The following is a 21,704-nucleotide window of genomic DNA, read 5'->3' as shown; positions in this document are numbered from 1 at the left end:
GATGGATGGGCCCGTGGCTGGATTGGTAAAGGGCAGAGAGCTCCAGTCCGACTCAGACGCCAGCAAGGTGGAGGTGGAGTACTGGTTTGGGCTGGTATCATCAAAGATGAGCTTGTGGGGCCTTTTCGGGTTGAGGATGGAGTCAAGCTCAACTCCCAGTCCTACTGCCAGTTTCTGGAAGACACCTTCTTCAAGCAGTGGTACAGGAAGAAGTCTGCATCCTTCAAGAAAAACATGATTTTCATGCAGGACAATGCTCCATCACACGCATCCAAGTACTCCACAGCGTGGCTGGCAAGAAAGGGTATAAAAGAAGAAAAACTAATGACATGGCCTCCTTGTTCACCTGATCTGAACCCCATTGAGAACCTGTGGTCCATCATCAAATGTGAGATTTACAAGGAGGGAAAACAGTACACCTCTCTGAACAGTGTCTGGGAGGCTGTGGTTGCTGCTGCACGCAATGTTGATGGTGAACAGATCAAAACACTGACAGAATCCATGGATGGCAGGCTTTTGAGTGTCCTTGCAAAGAAAGGTGGCTATATTGGTCGCTGATTTGTTTTTGTTTTGTTTTTGAATGTCAGAAATGTATATTTGTCAATGTGGAGATGTTATATTGGTTTCACTGGTAAAAATAAATAATTGAAATGGGTATATATTTGTTTTTTGTTAAGTTGCCTAATAATTATGCACAGTAATAGTCACCTGCACACACAGATATCCCCCTAAAATAGCTAAAACTAAAAACAAACTAAAAACTACTTCCAAAAACATTCAGCTTTGATATTAATGAGTTTTTTGGGTTTATTGAGAACATGGTTGTTGTTCAATAATAAAATTATTCCTCAAAAATACAACTTGCCTAATAATTCTGCACTCCCTGTATATCCCACCCATTAAGAGTGCACATGCAGAGGCCAGGTCTTCCAGGTCATGCAGAACACCCGAGATGGTTATACCCACATCGGCTGGAGGAGTGCTGGCATCAACTCTTTCGATGGTGAAGATAGCAAGGGTAATTTGTTCCAGCTCCCTCTGAACAGCTGTAGCTGTAGCTTAGACACAAAAACATAGAAAAATGGCGTCCAGTTTAATGAAGTAAACACAATATTAGGAACATGCACCCCAGTGAGCCACTATTTTAGACTACAGATTCAACAATAAATATAAATAGTTTGGGTATACAAGAAGATTTCCCAAAACATTTAAACAGGTTCCATGCAAATTACAACAACAACAACATTACAACATGCAACAACATTAGTTATTCAAAATTTGGTTTAATACAGATAAAAAACTAAACTAAAATTACCAACCAATTATTCTTTGAAGAGGATGCTTGGGTCTTCATTCAGGTAAAAAGGTAGTGCCCTGAGGACACACTCCCTCCCCTTTTCAATAGTTTCCTTCTGTAGAGAGTGGCAGAGATACAGGAAGAGAAAACAGAAATACTTTAGGATGACACAAACTCACATTATACGCAAAATGAATGACATATCCACTGCACAGATAGACATGTACACAAGACCAACTAATCATCACATGGACATGAATAGTTAACCTGTTGGGCAGGGTTTCCACCACATTATATATGTCCATAATGGAGGTGAAGACAAACTAATACATCATCTTTTTTGCATTCAAAAACTGATCTTTAACATAAAAACCATTCACTTATGGTTTAACCCGAAATTGAGGGATCAGATTTTACATATGTTTAGGTAATTTTAATTTTCCAAAGTTTTGAGTACCAAACTCTGTCTTGCTTAATATAAATGTAAGTACAATGTGCAACTACCATACACTAGCTGTTTAAATTTGAAAGTGATCTTATTAGCCATAATATTTTGCTGTATAACTGAATTTGCTGAATAACGCACCTTTGTGGCTGGGGCCAAAATTTGTCAAATTTTCTTCACTGCAGCGCCTCCTTTTTTCTTGAAGACTTTTATGAGCTGGTCAGTGTATTGGTCAAGTTGTGTAAAAAGCCTTGGAACAAGTGGAGCAGTAGTAATCCTCACAAATTCTGCTTCCACCTGAAAACATGTCAACAAACACAACATACTGTACTGTAAATATACATACTATATGTACACATATACATACTTTATAACTAAAACGAATGTAGAAAGACCTCATTAAAGCTATAATTTTAACAGAAACATTTACACAAAATGCTAATGGAGCCATTACAGCTTTTATTGTTATTTATCAAGTTCCAAAAAATATTGATCACAGCTGATCTGAAAAGAATTTCATGCCTCAGGCCCTTGAACTGCAACCTTTACAATGGTTCAGATCTGGAGAAGAAATAACAGGGGCATGGGATGGGTCACTAAAGAAAACTTAACTTATAAAACACTTTTGTTTTTAAAAGTATAACAGTTCACATACCATATACAAGCTCAGCAGTACCACATACACCACATCAGTATAGGAGGGAGCAGGTAAAGGCCCGGATCTGAAATTTATAAAGTAAAACAAGAAATTCATTACTTAATTTCAAGAAGCAAATTATTGATTGAATTACAACTGAATAAAATACTACTCAGAAGAAAAGCAAGAGATTGACACTGCCATGTGCTAACTTTCTATAGAAGCAATTATCACCAGGTCTGTCGACCTCCATTGTCTGTCCACTCATATGTCATGAATAATTTTATTTAAAAAATTAAGTGTGTGATTTAACAAACTGTAATTTATAACTATGTTGATATGTATAACTCCGCTAGGAAACATGCTGTATTTACAGACCATTTTTACATAATACAGATTACTGATAGAGCATAACAATGGTGTCACAGTGGCTTTCGCCCTTGGCTTTTTGGATTTTAAATGTCACTTTATGCTATCCTTGCTATCCTATTCGATATTTATGACTCTCGGATTACAGTAAAGGAATCCCAAGAAAGAAAATGAAAAAATAACCCCTTGAAAAAATAACCCCATGAACCCCTGTAGCTAATCCCTTAATAAAACAAAAAACAATAAAGAATGTTTCTTACACAGTCCACAAAATAAGCATGTCCAGGACCCAGTAAAACTAATGTAGAACAAGCGCACGCAAACGATATAACATGTCTTGTAAGACAAACGCAAAATATAACCATGCTTGATATGTAGATACTACACAACATAGTCAAAGAAAAAAGTGGTCTTACCTCTCAAAGAAACAGCAGCTTGGCGCCAAAACAACGTTTTCAAGTTAAATTTGAAGTCTTGCGCATGAGCAGGCACAAGCCGTGAAACCTTGTTGTTCTTCGCGGTTTTATTACAACTGTTTTTGCATTACTGCCACCTTGTGGATATACAAAGTATATCGATCCTAATTGACTTAACTTAAATGTTATGCCATCAAGTAACACATTAGTATTATGTACGTTGAATAATAGACACAATTACGTAGACTTGATTAGAAAAACATATGTTAACTTAACAAAAACATATATTTTAAGTAAAATGAAAATAAATAATTAATATACACTGAACAATCCCCCTCATTCATTTTTTTGAGTGCACCTACAAGCCAATAACGTGCATCAGCACAACATAGAAGCTCCTGTCAGGCATCATAGTGGCTAAGAGCAGGCATATGGCTCAATACATGAGCGGAGCACAACAACATTTTTACCCTATGAAAAACCAGAGGGGCAAAACATCGCCTACTTGTAGACAGTGCAGTTGCTCAAGACTGTAAGACCAGACAGACCAGACAGACCACCCTGTGACGGCCTGGATTGATTACAAGAAAGCCTATGACTTGATGCCTCACACATAGATTCTAGAATGCCTACAACTGTACAAGATCAACAAGACCCTAAGAGCGTTCATAAGGAATTCAATGGGGATGCGGCAAACAACACTAGAGGCAAACTTCAAGAGTAAGAACAAGTCACTGTGAAGTACGGGATTTACAAAGGATATGATCTGTCCCCACTGCTGTTCTGCAAAGGCCTGAAATTAGCCAGATCACCAACAAGTCTGGCTATGGATACAGACTGGGGCAACCATTAGCGACTTCTTCTAGCAGTGACATCAGAATGCAATTTAGACTGGAGAAGTGTAGTCAGATGGTAAAAAACAGAGGGAAAGTAGTCAGAACTGAGGGGATTGCACTACTACAAGGCAACATTGCAGACATTGAGGACAGCTACACGTCCGTGGAAATCCCACAATTATATGGGAACCATGAGGAGGATGCTACGAAAGCCACAACCACCAAATACCTGTAGAGAAAAGTCAATTACTGAGGAGTCAGCCGAATGGGAGGAACAAGATCCATGCAGTCAACGCCTACACCCTGCCAGTCAACAGATAACCTGCTGGGATAATCAGCTGGCCAAAGAAGGAGATAGAAGCCACTAACATCAAGAAGCTCCTTACCATAGCTAGAAGACAGGCTGAGACTGTATGGTAAGCAGAAGCCGTGGATGAGAATTAGTGTCAGAACCACTATCCGGAATAAAACAGCCAAATTCTGTGAGTACATCAGAAAAATGGCCACAACTGATAGTGTGCCTAGTGAATACCTCAAGCAGCAGAAACTAGGGCAAGAAGAGGAACAATCATGGAAGGACAGCCCGCTGCATGGCATGTAGAGATGGTTCAGTAAAAGGACTAGCTGTTACAATCCCTGATAATGCATTGCTTTAAATGGAGAAAATCTTGAGGGATGGCTGTTATGAGGAAAGGCAGCCCAGAAACTTTACCAGCGGCACACATTGTTGTGTGCCTCAACTTTCGGTCTTTTACCCGGGCTAACCTGCCATTTTTTTCTTTGGTTAGGAAGGATTTAGCGATTTCGTTATTGATATCACTTATCAATTCGATTCTTTATTGATTCCCTTATCGATTCTCATTGGCTCCACCTTACCACAATCTCTAAGCATCATATCAAAGACATAAATTTATTCAAATTAATTGCATGTTGTGTCATCAGAAGTTTGCGCATGTTTGAGGTATTTCCCCTCTTTGTTGTGATCATTCTTGGAGTCATTACTCAAAAAAAGTAAAGTTATTACAGATATTATACAGAACACTTCTCTTAAATGTAATGCAGCATGTTACTTAATTACACTCAGGAGAAAGACATTCGTTATACTACTCGTTCTGTTACTTTTATGTTACTCTATAAAATGACCTGAAACACTCTGTCTAATAATTCCCCGAATCAGAATCATGTTTATTGGCCAAGTATATGCACAAACACAGTGCGACAGTTCAAGTGTTTAGGAGGGAGATGGCGAGGGGAAAGAAAACTGTAACTGTAAAGAAACTGTTCCTGTGTCGGGTGGTCCTGGTCCGCAGGCTTCTATACCGTCTGCCAAAAGGCAGCAGGTCAAAAAGTCTGTGAGGTGGTTTCCTGGTTCTTGAGAGGTGCAGGTCCTGGATGGAGGGCAGGGGGGCGCCGATGATCTTTTCTGCTGCCCGTACAGTCTGCTGCAGTCTGCACCTGTCCTGTTTAGTGGCTGCACCATACCAGACTGTGATGGAGGAGCACAGGACAGACTCAGTGACTGCAGTGTAGAACTGGATCAGCAGCTCCCGTGGAAGACTGTACTTCCTGTGGAAGACTGCTTCTCAGGAAGTACCCACATCCTCTGCTGTCTTAAGCAGTCTTAAGCAGCTCCAGGTTGTGCTGGAGCTGAACATGAGCTCCTAGAGCACCACTTTACCATCACACTCTCATCATTTTGTGCAATAAAAATAAAAGTAATGTCCATATCCACACTGTAAACTGCGCGACACTTTTGTTTCTCCGACAGATGAACTGAAATCAACTTGTCGTAGCAAGAACCGATAAGCTGGATCGATAGGCAGGCAGACTAACGCCTATAAAGCGCTTTTTTATATTCAAAGCACTTTATACAACTTGCCTAATTTGCACAAGCACTTTCTTCTATGCTCTTTCTATCTAACATTCACACACACATACTCCAGTGGATGCATCAGAGAGGAACTTGGGAGTAGTGTCTTGCCCAAGAATATTTAACAGCAGACTGGACAGCAACCTTCCAATTAATAGGTGACCTGATGAACCACCTGAGCTACAGCCACCCCAAGTGTTAAATTCTTCACAAGGCCGTTCAGATCCCCTTATATGCACATAAGATTGTGCAATAAAATATTTTTAAAAGTTTCTTAAAATTAGGTCATTAGGGGAGCATGGTGTCACAATCCTGGGTCTGTGACTCACCATTTTGTATTTTTGAGTTTTCTTATGTTAGTTTGCCATGATATTAAGTATTGTTGTATTATTTAGTTAGTGTTTTGTTTCATCCATGTCACCATGATTTATGAGTCTTTTCCTGTCCTCTATATGTTTCTTGTCCTCTGCGTTTTACTTTCCAGTGCTTTAGTCTCTTCCTATGTTTCATGTCTACGTTCCATGCTGTCAGGGGCCTGGATCTGAGCGACCCAGGGTCCCTGAGCAGTTATAGACTTGTATCATATTATGTGTTTTTGCTGCACTGTGCTGCTGTCCCTGTTGTCCACGCTTGTGTGTATATAGGCAGGTGTGTGTGCTTGTGTGGGTGCGGCTGTGACAGGCACCTTCAGGCCTGGTAGGTGTGGCCCAGCCAGGTGGTTGGCCACCAGTGTTGGTCAAGTTACTTGAAAAAAGTAATCAGTAACTAATTACTAATTACCCAAAAAAGTAATCCCGTTACTTTACTGATTACTTATTTTCAAAAGTAATTAATTACTTAGTTACTTAGTTACTTTTTAAAAGCACGATTTACAACCTGAATATGTAATAAAGCGATAGATCTGTCAGGCCAATTCTACTTTTTCTGCATAATCCATCACAAAATGTAATCAAATGGAAAGGTCCCTTTTTAAAACTTGTTTTATTAGTTTTAATCTTTTAACTTTATGCATCAAGCAAAAATTTAATTATATGCACCATTCTCTGACTTGAATAAATTAGTTTAACATTTAAACCTATTTTCTGCACATTCCAGCACATAAAATATTTTTTTGTGTGTGTTTACACTCACTCTTTCAAATAGATGCAAGTAAAACACAGCAGAAAATAAATAAAGTCACAGACTAGCGGTCCTGTTGCTCTATTTTCACCTGTAAAACAGGAGCAGGGTAGGCGGAGGTTTACCCTGGTGCAGGTGTGCCGCAGCGGTCAGTGGAAGAATCCGCGAGTTTCTCTGTGAATTTCCCATTACGTCATAGCGCACTCGGTGCTTGCTTGGAAGCTTAGGGGGTTTTTTTTCGCTGTAAAAAGAAGTTTTCTTCCCACGCACAACGGACGCTAATGTTTTTGTCACTTTTTATGGAATCAAACTCAAAGTAAGGTCAGTACTTCCACGCTTTAAACGCTGCACGCTCATACTCTCTCCCGCACTCGATATATGATCCATTGTTGATCTGCACACAGCTGTTGTCACAAACTTCGCACTCGCTTACGTCACTGTCATGAGACATTCTTGCAAAAAATCACGGTTTTAGTAACGCAGTAACGCAGCGTTCCTACGGGAAAGTAACGGTAATCTAATTACCATTTTTGCAATAGTAATCCCTTACTTTACTCGTTACTTGAAAAAAGTAATCGGATTACAGTAACGCGTTACAAGTAACATGTTACTGCCCATCTCTGTTGGCCACACCTGAAGATCATCACACACCCACGGTCTGCCATCACAGACTGTGACAGAATGATCCAGCCAAACATGGACCCAGCGGACTCAATGGAGAGGCTAAGGAAGGAGTTGACAGATAGGATTTACAAACTGTGTGACTGCTGCTCAGGCTACCAGTAGCTGGTGTTTTGCTCCTGTGGCATTCTTGCCAATCCCTTTCTGCGCCCCACTCATGTATTGGGCTATGTGCCTGTTCATCTTAGCCGATATGATGACAGGAACTTCCATGTGGTACTGAGACAGGTTATTGGCTGGTACTTGTATGGGGCTGGTCCCTTGAAGATCAGGACTGTCCGGCCTTCGGTTAGCCATTCTGGGTGTCTCTCCTCAACTAGCAGCTGGTTCATCTGTGCTGCCAGATGCTCATGGAGTGCAGTCAGCTTTTCAGCCAGTAGGCGTGAACAATGTCGGGGCCTGGTGCTGTCCAACTCTTCATACTGGAGACCCTTTCTTGGATGGCTGTGACGGTTACTGTACCCTGTTAAGGGAAGTTGTTGTAGTCTGCTCTTAGATCCACTAGCCACTGAACATTGCTGTTATGGATTGTGTCCTTCTCCCACATGCTCTTCCAGTATTACTCCATCTCCAGCCCTGGTGGTGCTGTTCTCATATTGTTCCTCTGCCACTGAGAGTACACCTTGGATGGTTCTGTGAAGTACAGCTGGTTTGTTCTCCTGCCTTCTATCTCTCTGGTGTACTTCTTCAAGCGGCTGGCCAAGGCTGTGAGTCTTTGCTTGGCAGTTTCCACGGCCTCGGGTATGAGACAGTTTGCTGTAGGCACTTTCTTCATTGTCCTTCTTCACTGCAGTTCTGCAACTCGGATAGTTGGCTGACCTCCCTCCATGTTACCTTAATCTTAGCCTCTAGTCTCCTCCATGGAGGGTACTGCTCCTTGTGGCTGTTCAGGTTGTAACCAAGCATCTCACCGATCCCTGCTGCCATTGTGTAAATCAGCTGGTTAGTCTCAGTAATGATGCCAGTAGGTATCGTCTGTAGTGCAGCATTCACATCATCTAGTAGATCTTCTGAGGGTAGTTCACGTAGTCTTGTTAACTAGCTACGGAGGATCTAGGTTTCAAGCTTCGTCATGATCCTATCTTTCGGGTTAGGTTCAGGTCATTGATAGAGGAGGTGGCTGACATCCAGAAGTCCTACCAGTGGCTGGACAAAGCTGGACTGAAAGATACAACATAGGCACTAATCATGGCAGCACAGGAACAAGCTCTGAGCACAAGATTCATAAAGGCTGGGGTCTATCACACCAGGCAAAACCCCAGGTGCAGGCTTTGTAAAGATGCCCTGAGAAAATCCAGCACTAAACAGCAGGGTGCAAGATGCTAGTGCAGAGGTCTCCAACCTTTTTTGTGCCACGGACCGGTTTATGCCCGACAATATTTTCATGGACCGGCCTTTAAATACAACAGAATAAAACTAGTACCGGTACCGAAAAAAAGAAAATTTATTCATAACACACATGAAAAGACCCAGGAAAACCGAGTAAACGATAAAAACGATAACAAAATAACGCTGAAAACCGATAAAAACCCTGAAAACCATAGATTTCACACCTGAGCCTCAACTCTCGTGGCCCGGTACCAAACGACTCACGGACCGGTACCAGTCCGAGGCCCGGGGGTTGGGGACCGCTGTGCTAGTGGGCAAGGCATACATGGAATGCCATAACTAAGTAGCTGGTATAGTATACAGAAACATCTGTGCCGAGTATGGCCAGGAAGTCCTGAGGTCAAAATGGGAGACGCACCCTAGTGTGGTGCAGAATGACCGAGTTAAGATCCTGTGGCACTTCCAGATACAGACGGACAAACTGTTGATGGCTAACCAACCGGACATAGTGGCGGTAGACTGTAGTGATAGATGTAGTGATACCGAATGACAGCAACATCAAGAAGAAAGGAACACAAGAAGGGCTCAGAGAAGTGCTGAAAAAAAGTGGAGGGTGAAGGTAACGGTGGTCCCAGTGGTAATCAGAGGACTTGGTGCAGTGACTCCCAAGCTAGGAGAGTGGCTCAAGATCTCAGGAACGTCATCCGAGATCTTTGTCCAGAAGAGCGCAGTCCTAGGAACAGTTAAGATACTGCGCAGGACCCTCAAGCTCCCAGGCCTCTGGTAGATGACCCGAGCTTGAAGGATAGACCGCGCGCAGGGGTGAGAGGGGAATATTTTTAATTTTTTTTTTTTTAATTGTTACATCACGGTCCACGGGTACAGAAGTGCAACATAAGGGTTAAAAGGAAGGTGACCCAGCCCCGGTCCCCAAAGCCAACCCAGGTTCAGCCCTGGATTTACCTGGATTTGGGGCCGGTGTCCTGCAGGTTTTAGATGTGTCCTTAATCCAACACAGCTGATTTAAATGGCTAAATTACCTGCTCAACATGTCTTGAACTTCTCTACTTTTTCCACTCCTTAATCATCCGCTCCACGGACAAAGCTATTGAACTGCGTACATTTTCTGTTAAGCATTCTGAATTTGGTTTTTGCTTGCTATAAATTGGCCTCAAAACACACTATAGCAGAAGAAAAGGAGGACGAGGCACCAAAGTTAAATATGGCGGCCACTTCCTCACTTTTGGAGCAGCACAGGAAGGCATTGGTGAGTGATTTCAAAACATCTTTCAGCCTACTGGAGTCGAAGTTTGACGAAGTCCGGTCTGCAGTGAAAGATCATGGTCAACGACTCAGATGTTTAGAAACTATTTAAGTCAGTGGGTTAGGGATCTCCACAATGTTTGTTCCAACCTCAGCAAGTCTAATACTAAACTTTTGGCTAAAGTAACGGACTTAGAAAGAAAGAAATAGATGTCAAAACCTGCGTATTCTGGGACTTGAAGGCGTTGAAGGTTCGTTCCACAGAATTCTTTGTGGACCTGCTTAGTGAGGTCTTCAGGAAAGACAGGATCGGCTGGAGATTGCCAGATTTCAGATTACCCTGAAAGCCTGTTTATCTGGTCATTACGTTTATCTGGTCATTACGCAGGGCTGAGGGACAGCCCTGTGAGTAGATTGTTCTGATTTTCTCCTACTCTTGGGATATGCAAGGACTTTTGTTCATGTTTCAGCATTACAGATTCTTCTTCTTTTCTCTTCTCTCCTACGATTTACAAGCAGGTTCACCATACTTATTCTAGGATTGATTATTTTCTCAGATAATCGGTTGTCTTCGTGGGTCCAATCCCGTGAATACCAGAGGATAGTAATATCATACCATAAAATGTGTTATCAAAGACTTTTCCTGATGTTCCTCAATCCAGACGACACTGGCATTTTAATTCAACTGTACGGCAGATGACAACCTCCTAGAATTCATTTAGGAACAAATAAGCTTGTTTTTACAAATAAATACCACAGGAGAAAGTCTAAGGAGCTTGGAAAGAAAAGTGTCTGGACTTCTTTAACTTTCTTGCGGACATTTCATCAGAGAAGCTTCTTCAGTTCTAAGAGCAATTGGTGGAGAGTCCCAGATTTTGAGCCCTATGGGAGTGTCCCCAAGAGGGTCATGGACCCCCTATTGATCCTCAACCTAGTCACACGAGCCAAGCTGTGAACACGGGTGTGGGTCACAATCAGCCAAGGTTTCGGGTGAACCCACTGTGAAACCTAGCCCCACCCTATCATGTGATTTACTGAGGCCAACAGGCCCAGGATGTGTGGGCATTAAGGCATCTGGGAAGGGATCTCAAAACTGGATTATAGATGGCAGACAGTTGGTGTTGTAAAGAAGTCCAGACGCTTTTCTTTCTTTAGCTCCTTAGACTATGATGACCTGGATGACTGAGAACCTTCACAGACACCACAGGAGTAACTTATAGCCTAATAATTTGGGATACACTGAAAACCTTTCTCAGGGGTCAAACTATTTCCTAAACAGCAAATATACAAAAAGGCCCGTATATAATCACTTACTTTAGTTAACCAAATTAAAGAAATAGATCTGCTCTGCGCTAAGGTAAAAAACCCAGACTTATACAACAAGCGCGTGGAACTTCAGACTAAATTTGATCTCCTTTAAACACACTCAATCGATGGTCAGCTTCTGAAGAGTAAGAGTTTGTTTCATATTCATAGCGACAAATCAGGTAAGACGCTAGCTAACCAGTTAAGGGGCTTTCAGGCAAAACAACATATCACAAAAGTCAGAATGAATAATGGTAATATCACCTTGGATTTTTCCAAAATTAATGATATGTTTAAGACTTTTTGCTCTCAACTTCACACCTCTGAACTCCCACAGGAAAGCACTTTAATGGATAACTTTTTAACGCTTTTGAACATTCCTACGCTTTCCTCTGATAGTAAAAATAGGTTAGACAAACCCATAATGCAAGAGGAGCTGAACGCAGCTAACTTCCTCACTGCAGTGTGGAAAATCCCCTGGACCTGATGGTTTTCCCATAGAATTTTTCAAAGCATTTTCATCATTGCTTTCACCTCAATTATGTCTAACGTGCATGAATCGGAGCGGATTCATGTACGTGTGGTAAACTTCCGCCATCCTATTTCAAGGCAAGTATCACTCTTGTCCCAAGAGGAATGTCCAGTGGAATGTTCGTCCTACAGGCCAATCTCTACATTAAATGTCGATGGTAATATTTTGGCTAAATTTTTGGCACACAGGCTGGAAAATAATTTCCTATCCATCATATCAAAAGATCAAACTGGTTTCATTAAGAATCTTTACTCCTATTTCAATATCTGTTGTCTATTAGATATATTATACACCCGTTCCGGTCAGAATCCTGAGTGCATTCTTAGCTTAGATGGGAAGAAGGCATTCAATCAGGCTGCTGCCAATATTTATTCCCAATATTTAAAAATGTAAAGAATTTATTGATTCTTTAAATTCAGTTATATCATAACTCATATATGGAGAGGTAAACGCCCCCAGTTGAATAAAGCTCTTCATCAAAAGTCTTGGACTAATGGAGGCCTGGCACTGCCTAACTTCCGGTATGACTATTGGGCAGCAAATACGTGCTTATATCTTGGGTCTATTTCCAAAACAAAGATAATTGCCCTTCCTGGGTGTCCATGGAGTTGAACTTGGCTACAGACTCATCTATTCTGGCTCTGATTGGATTTTCACCCACCCTACCCCCAAACAAGAGCAACTGATAATCCAGGTGTCTGGCACATGGTGAGGGTGTGGGCTCAGATGAGGAGGCATTTAGGCTTAAAAAAATTAAACATCTTAAAATATGTATCTCCCACTGTGATAAACCATGGCAGACCCGGAGACATTTTCAAGCTTTTCAGCATGCTTTATTGAGGCACACGGTTGCTGAATACACACATGAATGGCTGCAGCGTCCCAGCTGTCAGCCGACACATCCACAACACAACAACTCAGACTGTGCAAAGCCTTTCCATCTCACCTACAGCAGCATTGCAGACCACATCCCGCCACATACCCCCATTGCCTGACAGGCCGGCAAGCCATCTGGCCGAACCTACTGCTCCCCCCGCCCAGACCGTTGGTGCTCCTGGGCCCTGGTGAGGGACAGGGATGTGACCACTCTGGCTTTTGCCCACATATCCAGCAGCGCCAGTGACAATGTGGATCCGGGGAATGCCCTGCGTACCCAGCGGCAGCCCTGGAACTGGTCCAGGGAGCCAAGCAGCGACAGCGCAGTAGAAAAGCTGGTCCACCTCCTCCAACGCCAGCAGGCGTGCCTCCTGTACACTGGCAGTCGCGGACCCTTGGGCACCTCCAGCAACAGTGTGGCAGGTTCCTCCTGCGCTCTCCGTGAGCTGACCTCCGGCTCGGGCTGAGCAGGTGGGTGAGCTGGTGGCGGGCCCAGGAGATGCTCCGCGGCCCTCCTCCGGGGAGCAGGAACGGGCACAGATCCCTGCCGGGCATAAGCCGCTACCACTTGATGAGTAGGGATGGGTGCGGCGGCCGGCTACGTCCTGGCTGGTTCCATCCTGGGGCCTGACATGGTCGTCAGAACAGCCTGGACCTCCTCCACGCCAACGCTGTCAGGGAATGCCGGTGAGAGTGAGAGTGCCAGATTCTTCATTACCTGTAGATGCTGCTGGGTCCAGTCTCACAGCTCTTCTGTGCTGGCCATTTTGGCCACCATTCAGGCCAGCTCCTCCCCTTGGCAGCCAGTTTGTGGGTCTGCCGTGCCCCCCATCCTAGGTTTTGGCACCACTGTGATAAAACATGGCAGACCCAAAGATATTTTCAAGCTTTTCAACATGCTTTATTGAGGCACATGGTTGCTAATTACACACATGAATGGCTGCAGCATCCCAGCTGCCAGGCGACACATCCACAACACAACTACTCAGACTGTGCAAAGTCTTTTAAGTTGGCGAGGCGTGATAGCAGATGCCACGCAGGGGCATCCATCTCACCTGCAGTAGCATTGCAGACCACGATACACATTTTTTCAGATATCTGCAGATCAGACATTTTTTCCAATCTCAGACACTAAATTTTCCAATAGCAGCAGCTGCAATGTCAGGGATATGCTCCTTAATGTGCAGGGTGGGCCATTTATATGGATACACCGTAATAACATGGGAATGGTTGGTGATATTAAAGTCCTGTTTGTGGCACATTAGTATATGTGAGGGGGCAAACTCCTCAAGATGGGTGGTGACCATGGTGGCCATTTAGAAGTCGGCCATCTTGGACACAACTTTTGTTTTTTCAATAGGAAGAGGGCCATGTGACACATCAAACTTATTGGTATTGGTATTTTTTTTGGTTTTTTTCGCCTATCCCGTTTCGCTCTTTTGCCATCAGAATTATTGTCTAAAGGCAAAAAAAGATGCCCAACGGATTTACTTTACCAAATGCACCATCGCAGCCTTGCCATATTGGTCTATTTGATTCACCTTTGCTTTTATGGTTTATTTTATTTTATTTTCACTTGCTAAACATGGGACAGACTTGACTGGGGGAAAGAAAAACAGCGGGGAAGAGGAACGGTGATAAAGGGGCAAAAAACAAAAAACAACTATCAATCACCTGGATCACCTGTTGAGAAAGAAAAAAGAGAAAACAAGCAAATAAAAGAGAGCAATATAATAAACAACATCATCGCGATGATCTATGTGAATATAACAGTGAGTACTAAATATTGAATATTATTGTGCAGCACGTAAGATCGACAGCGCACAGTGTGCTTTGAGGTAGGAGCCACAAAGGGTGTAGTTTGTGTCTGTGAGCACCCGTGTGTACACCTGTGAGCATGAGCGTGCTTGTATTTAAAAGGTTCCTTCATGTAATGATCTGCTAGAGGGTGTGGGGAGCCATAGCCCCGTCCTCCAGGGTATGAAGCAGGTATGGAGGAGATCCAGGCTCCAGACATCCAGAGGCCCTCAGAGCACAAGAGACCAAGGAAGACCAACAGAGGGGCAGCCGCGCCACTATCCCAGAAAGAGCTGAGGAGAGTCCCAGATGAGGGGTCACTCAGCAGCTGTGGAGCAGAAGCCGGGGGGGGGGGGGGTTGCAGTGACGTAACCGTGAGCTCCGCCGGCAGCCAGCTGTGCCAGAGTGACAAAGCCCGAGGCCGAGGGCACCCCACCCCCCGAAGGCTCCGAGCCCCAGGCTCCGGGCCCCGACAAGCAGCCACCAGGAGTGAGACGGTGCGTACCTGGACGCCCATCCCCGGACACAGTGCACCATTGTCTGAGGGCGTCTGCCACTGGCACGTGGAGTGGTGGGGGGAGATAGGCCTCCATACCTTCGAGGGCCTGAGATGTCCCTAGAGAGGTGGCGTCTGATACCCGAACTGACATATAGACACAAACAAACAGGCACACACAGATACAAACATCCATTCCCACCCTCATGCTCTCATATGCAATTACTCAACACTCACCCAACGTGGAGACAGATATAAATAGACACTGTACACACAATCACACTCCCCAAGGGTACTCTATACCCCAGATCTAGGTACCCTTGCCCCTGGAGGGGGAAACTGCACCCAGAACCAGGTACTGTTACCCTCTTCCCTAGGGTGGAGAGAAGCAGACCGCCCCAACTCCGCAGCAGCAGGGAGGCCCCACACTCCAGACCCCAGTCGGACAGCCAACTCCTCCTCCTGGCCCCCCCGCCCCAACAGGCAACAGAGAACGGGGGTGTGTGAAGACTCCAAACCTCCCTCCACCCGCTCATTGTAGTGTTGATGCATGTGTGTTCTAAGGTGCATTTAAAACCCAGGAGGGCATGGAGCTACCTGCCAGAGAGCAGCAGGTAAGTGCATAGCCCCTCCTGATAGCCCTCAATGTATATGTGTATTTAAAATTGAGAGGTGGGCAACAGCGCCAGGGGTGAGGTTGTACACCCTGATGGTCATCTGGATGCTGTGTAGCGTGCCCACCCCCAAGGTTTCGGAAATGTCCTAATCTCGAAAAATTCTGGAGAGACACATTTCAAACTTTGGCACTAATTCTTGGATACCATATGGGTCCTAATCCATTAGCTGCACTTTTTGGCACCACTGGAGAGACTGATGCACAGTTGATCTTGTCACAGTGTCACACACTGTCTTTCGCTTCCCTTGTGGCTAGGCATGCAACCCTGCTAAGATGGAGTAGCTCAATGGCTGAGGGACCTTTTGTGTTATTTAAGCCTCGAAATGATCCATTATTCAATTAGTAATACCAGCAGGAAATTTTACAAGGTGTTGGGGCAATTCCTGAAATATTTTTCCAGCCTTCAGGTTGAAAACCCCACTTCTAGCACTACTCAGTAAATTCTGTTTTTGTTCCTGTTGTTGTTTTGTTCGGCTTTTTGTTTTGTTTTGTTGTTGTATCTCTTTTTCTTTGTTGTTTCAATCTAATAAATATATCTTTAAGAAAAAAAATGTATTTAGAGCACACTAATGAATTGTCCCAAATTGTTAAATTAGGAAAAAATGATATTTTTATAATAATGACACTGCATTACCATTTTTAGGTCCATTATTTCAAATAACATTGAATTATGCAAATCATTGTCTCTTCTCTCCTTTCTCACAGCTGAGCCTCTGGTAAAGGAGGTTAAGAAAACCCGCATCAAAAGAGAAGACTTTCACATTTTGAAGGTGATTGGCCGGGGCACATTCAGCGAGGTGAGCGAGAATTGTACCTACTACTTTATATGAGTATAATTTTTAGGTATTGACTTAAATTCTACATTTAAGAATATGAATTATTTAGCTGCCTTTTTATCTGGAATGGGGTTTTACTGAAAGGAACTGGACCTGTCTGCAATGATACTACTTACACTCCACATAGTTTCTTCTTAATCATTTCTACTAGATCTTTTAATATCAACATGTCAAGGCCACCAAAATGGGTAGAACTCTGTCACGGCAGGGTATGCCAGTGAGTTTGTGAAAAGGACCCAAAAGCAGACACTAGAGAGGTGAACTAAAGTTGAAACCAAGAGTGAGCTATTTATTATGGCTGGTAGACATGAACATAAAACACGAGCAAAGGCAAAACAGGAGCGACAACTAAACTGAAACCTAAAATGGGAAAACTAAAAAACTACTGTATTTTCAAACTTTACTCAACTCATTCTTCTTGCTTCCTCCACTTCCGTACCATTGATTCATTAATGTTGAATTCTCTTGGAGCTGCTCTGTTCCCATGTTTTTGCAGCATATTAATGACTAACCTCGTATTGTGGATGGATTATCTCAGTTGTTCTCCTGACTGAAGTTTAGTCCGTTTACAGCATCCTGCTATGCAATTGCATTTGTCCCTAGCCATCAGGAACCCTCACGTTAACTTTTATCGAGTGGAAAAAAGTTAGTGTTCATCCTCCAACTTCACTGTGTATGTTATACTAACATAGCTGTGTAGCTAGTGATCACATAGCACATCATTATATACCAGCTAGCCCAACTTCAGTAACCCTACAAAAGTCACTGCTGTTTAGGGGTTTTTTTTGTCTTCAGTTATGTTGGAAGTGTTAGCAGAGCTGTGCGTTTTAATTATTCAGAAATCTCTCAGTCAGAACATGCTATATCATGTTTAGGTGGAAACTAGCAAGCTAACTTCCTGCTAACTTCTATCTCCATTAAATTTAATACATTCCGTTTTTGTGGATGCCTGGATGAGATGAAAGAATTTAGATAGTTTTTAACTGTCAGTGATGCCGCAGTGTTCGTTTGACTTCGGGACCTGAAGCGGACAGAGTTTAGGACCCAGATTACTCTGCGAGGCTCCTAACTACAGTAGCCGTAATGCTCTGACAATCCATCAAGCGGTGCAGCTTCATAGCTTACCAAAGTCATACTAAAACATTTTTGACAGATTTTTGAGTGCCGTGTACCACATAAAATCGGTTCGAGGTCAGTAAGCACAACCAGAATTCATACATAAGGTGCACTGTTGATTTTTGAGAAAATTAAAGGATTTTAAGTTTGCCTTATAGTGTAGAAAATATGGTATGAAAACTGTGACATGGCTGAGGTAACTATGAAAACTATAAATCAGCTATGACAACTGTGATAACTATGATGACTATGGTTACTATGACAAGACATGTAAGGAAAAGAAATGACCTGACACTGAACAAAGGAAGACAGAGGACTTAAATAGAGACAGGAGGTGATCAGGGAAAATGGAAACACAAGACTTTCAGAATAAAACAGGAAACATGAAGAGACGTAAAGATATTAACACCGGCTAGACAATATGAAACACACAGACAAAACATACATGAGACTAACACAGAAAACCTAGGAGAAATATAAATTAAACTCAAGGCAAACAAATAATAATCCTCGAACTTAGCATCCTTTCAATATAACATACGAAGTCATAAACACAAAATGCTGGATCATAGACCCAGCAAAATTTTAACAAGTTTATTTATACAATAAAGTTCACAAGGGAAAGGCTTTCTGTCAGTGAAGTCTAATGTCCAAACAAAACAGGGAATTCTACCTCTCCTTAACTTCATAGAAGTCTTCACAGAAGACCTCTCTCTCTCTGATCTCCAGGGTTTTCTGCACAGAACAAACAAGTTAAGTAACTTACAGACTGAAGGCAGACCACAACAACAAACAAGATAGCTAGATTCACTAACTATTTCAATGATCCAGTGTAGACTGAAAGCAACTTAAATAGTAGCAGGAAAAGACATCCATCCATTTTCTTCCACTTATCCGGGGCCGGGTTGCGGGGGCAGCAGCCCAAGCAGAGAAGCTGCTGGAGGAACAAAAGACATGATAATTGCAAACAGGTGATTTCATTATTTCCAGGTGTGAATTGACTGAACCGAACAGGTTTAAGCTAGAAGCAATGGAAGAAATTGAGGATTCTTATAAGAGTGGTCAAGTCATGAGTTGTGCGTGTATTTGATCCACAACAGCTGGGATAGTTGGGAGCCTCAGGTGAACTGGTTGGAAGAGGCAACACACACAAGGGTAATAGGAACCTCTGAGACGATGTCCAATGGAATTACATGAAACTGAAAAATGTGGTTTATCAGGAGCTGGGTGGCTTCTAAGGCTAAAGGTAACTCAGACAGATTGGCAATACTTGACCATGTCTTTGAAGAAATGGTCAATTACAGTCAGATTGACTGATAAAGGTGGAAATCCATTGACACAAAGTCCAAGGCAATGTGGGACCAAGGGCGACTGAGGTTAGGAGGCAGTTTTAGCAAGCTGACAAGAGGAGAAATGGAAAGGGAGGACTTATTTTGAGAACATACAGAGCCAGCAAAGAGGTTCTCACACATCCTCTACCAGGGATGACCACCAAAACAGGCACTGCAAGAAGGCCCATTTTTTTCCAAGACGGCATGCGAATTAGGTTGTGTGGGTCTAATATATTATGTGAGGACTAACTTTCAAAGGGACTTAAAGATGACTAGGCATTCCGGTACAAGGACACAGCTCATGCCTCTGAACATTCTGAACCACAGACCAGCTTGATGTTTCAGGAACCAAATCTGTAAGTGATGGTTAAGTTGAATCTGGTAAAGAATAATTCCCACTTTGCCTGACGAGCGTTAAGACACTTGGCAGTCTTCAAGATAAGATCTTAAAATTTGTCCACTCTACATATTTTAAGCTCTTCCGGCCAGTTCCTTGAGGGGAAGTTTGATGCCCAGTAGTTCTCCAACATCATAATTCCATTCAGCTGGGGAGAGAGGGCAAGATAAAAAGCAAGATAAAAAGCACAAGGATGCATTTCACCTTCATTTATTTTATTTTATTTATTTTTTTTTGTGATAACACTGTTCCTACCTACTGCAGAATCCAAAGTGTCCATTGGCTCTAGTTGGATGCGGACAGGGGCTGAAGCAAAGAGCTTTTTACGGAGTTGAAAGTTCCACTGAAAGCGATCTTAGGAGAGGCCAGGTTAGTGAGAGATAAGGCTATTTTACTTTAGTCACAGATGAAACAGAAAATGGCAAACTCCAAAAAGTATTGAAGCTTTGTTCTCTGTGGGGCCAATAAACCACTGCTTCCACCTTCACTGGAACAGCCTTTACCTACCGTTTTTCCATGATAAACCCAAGAAATAACATGGAGTCAATATGGAATTAACATTTCTCTCCTTTGACATAAAGGGCTTTTTCCAGTACATTAGAGAACTTGATAGAAATGAAGCTTAAAGTGTTCAGAAATGGACTGAGAATATCAACCAGATTAAAAAAGACAAAGCAGTTCAGGAAGTCTCTGAGAACCATTATTAACATTAACATTAACATTAATCATTAAGTAAGGCGCTGGAAAACCACAGACATCAGAGACCAAGAGGCATTGCCAGAGATTCAAAGGGTCACAGTTGATTATTGAAGGCAGTTTCCACTCATCCCCCTCCGTGATACGCACCAAGTGGTACACATTTTGGAGATGTAGCTTAGAGAAAACCATGGCCCCCTGCAGAAGTTTGAATGCAGAAAAAAGTAGATGTGATAGGTATTCTTAACTGCGATTTTTTCAAACCTCAGAAATCTATGCAGCAACAAAGAGTTGTGTCTTGCTTTCACCACAAAGTAGAAATCCGCACAAAGAGGTGGTTGAGGATTAACAATTGACACCCAACCGTGAGTGAGTCTTAGATGTATTTCACCATGGCCTCGTGTTCAGGTAGTCTAGGGAAAAAAAAAATGGTGACAGTTTAATACTTTTCACTCTTACTGGCTGCAGTGAGTCTTTCACTGCAGAGCTTTTCAAAACTTGTTTGCAGGCTTGGTACTGCCAATCTCAAGTCATGTTCAACGGACCAAGTAGTCATTTATCTTCCATAGAAGGGAGGGAGTGGACGCTGGCGTGTTTGGCTGCTGCTGCTCTCTCTGCATACTGTCTATACTTACTGCTTAGTATAGCTACAAAGGTTTGTTTGTTTTTATTCTCTGAACCTACTGTCTGCCAGGTAAAGTGCTTCCCTGCCTTACCTGTTTGGCTGGCGTGCTTTGGACACATTTACTGTCAGCTGTCAGCACCAGCTGTCAGCATCAGTGGCTAGCCGCTGCGCTGTCTTCGGATAGCCGGTTTCCGGACTGTATTTGTTGCTCCTAATCTGTGGAACAATCTTTCCCAGCACATTAGAGAGGCCCCTTCACTGTCCACTTTTAAAACACGTCTTAAAATCCATTTTTACTCCTTGGCTTATGACACAGTCTGACCCTGATTTTATTGTTTTAAATGTAATTCTCATCATCATTTTTATACTATTTTATTATTGTTTTTGCTATTTGTGCTAATTTTATTATTTTAAATGTCATTTTAATAATCATCTTATTTTTTTTTTATATTTTTTATTTTTTTTATATTATTATTATTATTATTATTTATTTTATTTTTTAACATGTTCAATGTATCATTTCTGGCATGTCAAGTGTACAGCACTTTGTGTTCAGCTGGGGGCTGATCTGAAAGTGCTATATAAATTGCTTGCTTACATCATGACTACTGCTAAGGTGCTGCTCTTCCGGGCTCTTCTTGCTGGGTTTGTTCTGCAGTCCATTCTCCGGCCCGTCTCCTCCACGCTGAGGTACTCGACATCAGAGCTACTCATTCTGCGCTTCCAGCACCTCTCGACCTTTCCGCCGGCTTCACTGCT

General features: G+C 42.7%; 1 protein-coding gene across 1 annotated transcript in view; it reads left to right on the top strand.

Annotated features, from left to right (window-relative positions):
- The window catches only part of dmpk (DM1 protein kinase), a 63,703-nt gene that overhangs the window by 12,465 nt on the left and 29,534 nt on the right, over nucleotides 1–21,704 (top strand). Inside the window, exon 2 of the mRNA XM_084941334.1 lies at nucleotides 16,650–16,741. Coding sequence (XP_084797460.1) covers nucleotides 16,650–16,741 — 92 coding nt within the window. The remainder of the gene's footprint in view (nucleotides 1–16,649; nucleotides 16,742–21,704) is intronic.

The sequence above is a fragment of the Perissodus microlepis genome, chromosome 10, assembly GCF_051167445.1.
Source record: "Perissodus microlepis isolate ML-2025 ecotype Zambia chromosome 10, ASM5116744v1, whole genome shotgun sequence".
NCBI classification, from domain to species: Eukaryota; Metazoa; Chordata; class Actinopteri; order Cichliformes; family Cichlidae; genus Perissodus; species Perissodus microlepis.
Note: the sequence above shows the minus strand (reverse complement) of the source record. Positions and strands in the feature narration are given on the sequence as shown.